Source organism: Xiphias gladius, chromosome 8 (assembly GCF_016859285.1).
Source record: "Xiphias gladius isolate SHS-SW01 ecotype Sanya breed wild chromosome 8, ASM1685928v1, whole genome shotgun sequence".
Lineage (NCBI taxonomy): Eukaryota > Metazoa > Chordata > Actinopteri > Istiophoriformes > Xiphiidae > Xiphias > Xiphias gladius.
In genome coordinates, this window is record NC_053407.1 from 28,646,784 (window position 1) to 28,653,092 (window position 6,309).

At 48.1% G+C, this 6,309-nt stretch overlaps 1 protein-coding gene across 1 annotated transcript; it reads right to left on the bottom strand.

The window, feature by feature from the left end:
* Positions 1-1,892: 1,892 nt before the first annotated feature.
* Positions 1,893-5,970, bottom strand: LOC120793452 (hyaluronidase-4). The gene is made up of 3 exons (XM_040133556.1): positions 5,011-5,970; positions 3,197-3,286; positions 1,893-2,393 (listed from the first exon to the last, which is right to left on the bottom strand). Exons 1-3 carry the CDS (start codon positions 5,968-5,970, stop codon positions 1,893-1,895), a joined length of 1,551 nt encoding a protein of 516 aa, XP_039989490.1.
* Between the last annotated feature and the right edge of the window lie 339 nt (positions 5,971-6,309).

Consider the following 6,309-nt stretch of genomic DNA (forward strand, 5'->3'; position numbering starts at 1 on the left):
AACATGACCCTTTTTTCTTTTTTCTTTTTACATGAGATGAGACCTTTGGCACTTTATTTACTTCTCTACGCCAAGAAGTAGACGGTCAAGAACCATAAAACCATAGAGAGCCACTCAGTCACGTGTTCAGATACAATATGTGCCATATTTTACATCCTGTTCAGTGTTTCGTCATAACTACAGTACTGTACATCAGCTTCAGAGACAGTAGCTGTCTGTCAGCCACGTTGAGATGAAATAAAATCCAAAAAACTAGACCCAGTCTGTTGATCTCATTCTTCCATACTGAGCTATAGTAACATTAACCTCTACATGACCATGGAAAAACAGACCCGATCCTCTACACTTAGGAGATTTTAGGGTAATGAACCCAACAAAAATGAAAGAAAATATACAGATATGTAATATTTTGAAATCAATAGCACCCACAACATGTGCAAGCCGCGTCCCAACAGGCTCAAATATGTGACGTTTCCTGACAAGCTGTACTTCAAGAGTATAATGTAAGCAACAGTACAGAAAATACACAATTTATATATAATAACAAGTGAAATAAGAGCTTATTGTTGAGAAAACCAATGGGTTTCATACCAGGAGAAATAAACAGTAATTCTTTAAGGATATCATCAAAAATAGCACGAACCAAGCATCAGATCTTAGTGATTATTTTTCTACGTACAGCTTTGTGGTAGTTTTAGCACCCTTTGGTTTCCACTGAAAGTCTTAGCTGTTGCGTCTCCACGAAACAAACTGGCGGATCGTCCTGCGGTTAGCCAGAGTTCACTGTGAAGCTTTTAAAAGTTGAAAAAAAAACATACCAAAAATCCAATCCTCGGCTCTGCAGACACGCCGGGCGATCGTCCTATCGGACGTTCTCTTTAACAAACAGTATCTACATGTACTCATGAGCGTTCCTGGAAGAACTGATGAAGCTGTTGGTCAAAGAGGCGGTGCAGATTGCTGCAGAAGTCAAATACAGCTCACCTGTCTCACAATCAACCACATCTGTCAACATGCCCAACCTCTGTGTCATGTAAAGTGCCATCACTCTCCTTAAAAAGGAAGCGTCAAGTCTTTTGTTTCTTTTTTCTTTGTTGTTGTTAGTTTCAACACAGCAGCTGTCAGCTGTTTGTTTTCCGTTCACACTGACCACCATTCATTTTGAAAGTTTCTCCTCCACTCAGCGGCAGCCCCAGCGGCGCATTAAGGGATTGCCTCTGACGTGTCGGGAGCTACACTTATTTCTTTTTCACTGAGACAGTCCCGGTCACTGTCCTGACGGTCGACACGAAGCTACGGTTGGCATCCCGTTGGCTTAGCTTAGCACGAAGGCTGGAAACGGGGGGGAAACAGCTAGACAGGCCCTGTCCTGTGTAAAAACCCGTTGACAGGCAACCAGACCCCAGGAAGAAATAAGAGGGGTTCCCTTTTGGGGCCAATTAATTAACTGTGACGACTGTGGTGGCAGTTACTAGGAGCGGCTAACTCGCCGTCTGTCGCATCGGTTGAAGTAACGTACCCATCTTTTGAATTTCTATCTCTGTGAGGCGTCTCGCAACAACCGGTGCGGCTGCAAACATTTCACCTGACGGGGGAAACAGACGTCAATGAGGGCAACACCAGACCTGCGTCTGGAGACATAATCAGCGATGGAGTGGCCCGGAACCAGGCTAAAAGGATTATCTGGAATCAACAGAGTCACTGATCATAAAACAATAATTAGTTGCTGCCCTGAACTGCATTTGGTTAGTGTTTTAAAGAGGGGGATGCTGGTGGTACATGGGGTGAAGTCTGCCTCCATCTTAAATCACAAACATTATACTGACTGTGTGTGGAAAAGTAACATCTGCACAGCTGTGTTGAAAAATGACTCCTCCTTCTGTCAGAGTGCATCATACGACTGTCTTTACTAACGAGAAGTTCAAGAGGAGCATCAGCAGCATCGTGTGAAGGCTGCAGCCTGTTGGGGGCGCCGCGCTCTCCCCTTCCTCCTGTCCTCCGCCCTGCTCGTCCTCCCACTCCGTCCTCTTCCTCTCCTGCTCGTCCTCCTCCGCCGGCCTCCGCGGCCCGTCGTCCTCCTTCACCTCGTTGATGCTGTCGCAGCTTTGGCCCTCGTGGCCTTCGTAGCAGTGGCAACGGAACCTCTCGGCCAGCAGCTGCAGTTCGTGCTGAGAGTGCCACCCGCTGACGGCGAAGTCGCCACTGCCGGAGGGCCGGATGCTGTAGCTCTCGGCGCTCAGGTGGAGGTAATGGCGGGCGCGGGGGTCGCGGCGGACGCAGCGGCCGTTCCCCCGGCACAGGAAGTCGCTGCAGACCTCGGCGGCTCGCGTCACGTTGATGATGTACTGCCCTAGGCGGCGGCTCAGGAAGGATTTCACCTTGGTGCAGTTAGACTGTGGAAACAAAACAACACCAGGCGGTCACGACAGGCAGCTGTTTAGTACCGGTTCACCACAAGGTGATGATACGTGACTGCTGCGTGTCCGTCAGCTTGTTGTGGCGTTTGTCTGCCCCCTTAGTGGCCAAAATCCCCGCACCTGCTGCCCCCGTGACTGACTGACCGTAAAAGATCCAGTGTTAGCGCCGAGATTATGGTGGTTGACATCAGGTTTGCTAGAGAACTACACTGATACAGTTTTAAGAGTGGTCAAGGTGGAGGGATGACAACTGTGCACATTTTTTTTTGAAGAAGCAGCTGCAGTTCCATGTGCGAACGCTCCCTGAGATGCTGCTGGGCCCGACTGTCAGATGCTGACTGTCGGGCAGGATCACAGCAGGCGATAAAACACGTGCATTATACTTCTCACAGTGGTTCCACACCACGGCCACCGCATGACGTCAGCTTTCTATTGTCTGCCTATTTACGGGGCTGGTTCGTCTGCAGTAAAACAAAAACAAATCGAGGAGCTTGACGACACAATGGTTTTTCAAATGAAAGCATTCAGTCAGACTTGGTCTGGTTCAACAGCACAAATTAGAACACAAAAAAAGAAAAGTTTGACTGCACATAATTGGCCAAAAAACACCCACGACCTGTATTTAAATACCCTGCGTGTCAGTGAATCATCCGCTGAGACAGAGACTTGGAGGATGGTCTCCCTCTGTGAGCCTGTAGATCGAGTTTACAGAAAGTAAAAGAGGCTAAACATTATTTTTTTTGTTTGTTTGTTTTTTCCCTGATTAGAGGAAAACCTACCCTGGATGCGGTCAAGTTCAGGTCGCCCCAGATGACGAATCCCGCAGCTCCCAGAGCAGCGCTCTCCCCGATGGTGTGGATCAAGTCCTTCTGCAGGAAACGCACACGGGTACAGACGTCACGCGTAAACGCTGACACACATTAAATATCAAACAACACAGGCACAGCGAACATTCAGAGCTTTTGAGAGAGGCAGATATTTGCTTAATGAACTCGTTCAGGGGTTTTAGAAAGTGACCGGTGCAAGTACAAGGAAGGATTTCAATGGACCAAAAAGATCTGGAGTTTCATACGAAACAAAACAAAAATGACATAGTGCTGTTAGAAACGCATCTCTACTATCACATATAGCACATCACATACTCCAGATTTTTTTTTTATTGAATGTAATGACTATATAAAGATGTAACCATCTAAAATCTGCACAGAAAAACAGAGAAATAGATGCATTTTATGCGACCGGTGATAATAATCACGTGGAGCAAACGGCCCCAAGGTGGTGCTGCTCATTCTGTTCACAACCAAGTGACAAAGAACTTCAGTATTTCTCACATAAGCCTTCGTTTTTGGTTTTCTGTCCCGCATTTGACTACCTGGTCCACTAAAATGTATCCACACGGTTACAGCTCAAAGCGCATTTCTAAAACCCCTCACTCCATCCGCCGACCACCGTTCAAGTAAAAAAAAAAAAAAAAAAAAGTGGTGAAGTTTAGGTATAGAGAGGAAACCATAGCAAACCCAAAGTTTGTCTTTGTGACTGAGCTGCTTTTCTGTGGCTCTCCAGGAGATGGCAGTAGCCAATAAATTCAGGAGGTGCGCTCTGTCGGTGCAAACGGGCACCGTTAGGATACGAAGCACATCTTCATGTCAGACACCAGCCAGTGCTGCTGTGTCTTTCATAAGCACCTCTGCACAAACAGCATTAGTTTGCTTGTGGCTTATGAAGCTTCTCCCCTGTATAATCATCTCCAAACCTAAAGATAGGTTCAAATCTCTGGAGTTGGTCACAACAGTTCCTGTAAGATTCCTGTAATACCCCGTAATATTTCAACTTGCAGAGCAGGGAGTGACTGAAGGTTTGGGTACTTGATTTATTCATTTTTCTGTGTAACGGACTTTATTACAGGTTTTGACTTCCCCCTCAGGACTTAGGACCTCAGCCAAGAACCAACAAAATCACGGTTGGTTCCAGAGATCGTTGTTTATGATTAATTGTTTCAGCCCATTCTAACATTTAATTTGTGGAGACAAATAGATAAGTAAATCATTTTGGATAAACAAGTATTCCTCAAAACATTTAAAATGTTATTTTAAATATTAGTTGCGTTTATAGGTATGAGCAGTTCTTTGTTTATTTAAAAACAGGAAAGCGTTCAAATGATTGAATGATGACAAGTGAAACCCAGAATTTAGCACTGAAACTACTCCCTGCACCTTTTAAAATCCAGACCAGATCTCCCTGCACCTTTTAAAATCCAGACCAGTTCTCTGGCAGGTTTCATTGGTGGGATCCGCTCATTGCTCTCACAACTTGTGCAGCACTGGACACGAAAACAACTTTTCATGTTGACCTTCCCCAGATCAAGAGCAGATTGTCGCTGTGAACAACTTCCACATTTAATATAATCTGACTGTAATGAGCTACAGGCCCAATGCAGAGAAACACATCCCTCGGGAAATTATCTACTTTGTTGTGCACCAGTCCAGTGGCAGTGGGAGAAAGTAACTGTCCAACCGGAGCTCAGTAATTTTTGCGGTTAATACTGAAGACAAAGTAAAACGAATACATTGCTGTTCTACACTTTGTATCTTACTGAGGTGAGGAAGGCCAGGGCCTCGTCTCGGTATCCCAGCCTCAGGTACACGTAGGTGGGGAGGTCGTACTCCTTCGAGGTCAGTGAGGCAACGCGGAGCGACTCCCTGATCCTGTGCTGGGCAAAGTGCAGGTTGCTGATGCTGTTGGTGTGACTTTTCCTGATGGCCACAGAGGGAAAGAGCGCCGTGCTGCTGTTCCACAGCCACAGCAGCTCGTCGTTCCTCAGCCCCTCCAGCAGGGGGCAAAAGCCCGTGTAGTTCTGATCGTGCAGGTTGTAGTTATGGCAGTCGGGGTAGAGGTAGAAACCCCAGAGGCCGTTGGGGCGAAGGCGCGTCCCCAGCTGAATAGTCCTCTGCATGAACGCCCTGGCGCTTTTCTCAAACCGCCGCCGGGCCAGCTCCTCCACCTGCGCCGCCGTCACGTTCACGTACGCCTTGGCGGTCAGCTCCCTCGACTTTTGCCGGTAGATGTCCTTCTTGTGCCAGTTGCGGCTCCACTGCGGCCGCCAGAACTCCCAGTCAATGACGGCCAGGCCGCGGAAGTCCTCTGCCGGGATGAAGTGGTTGATGTCCTGGTAGGCCTTGAACAGGTGCAGGTCCAGGCTGCAGTTCTGCGGCAGGCCGCCATGCACGGCAGCGCCCTGCGGGGTGTAGTAAGGGTAGTAGCCCAGCCGGTTGGCATAGAAGATGGTGACGTTCTGGCCTGTCCAATCGGCGCGTGGGCTACCGCGGATGTGGAAGAGCTTGTCGAGGTTGGTAGTGACGTTGTACCTCATGACGCACATGTCCAGCGGGGCGTTCCAGGCTGCGATGAAGGGCTTCCGGCCGATCAGGGGCAGCCTGGCAGGTTTCTGACCGAAGGCGGCGTGGAAGAGCAGAAGCAGCCAGGAGCAGGTGAGGGCAACGGGCACGAGGTGGTGGTGGGAGGAGGATGCCCCGCCCACTGGCCCCGCAGGCATCCTGGGGTTCAGGACGAGCGGCAGTCAGTCATACTGAAGAGCGGGAGAGGGAGGACAGCAGAAGGAAAAAAAAAAACATGAAATATTTTGACATCTAATTGGTATAACCGGGTTTTTCAGCTTTTTCCTACGTGACTGTTTTTAGCTCCTAAAATTCTCATGGCCACTGCAGTTGAGCAGGTTTTATGTAAACCTTGACTTTTTACCGTCTTTATCCTGTGGCTTCTCTCTCTCCATGTCTGGAATTTATTTATTTATGGGTAGCGTACGGTATAGGATTAGCATTAGGGTCGAGTTCAGCGTAACTGTGTTTCGTTTTTTTAGCATTTCGGACTGCTG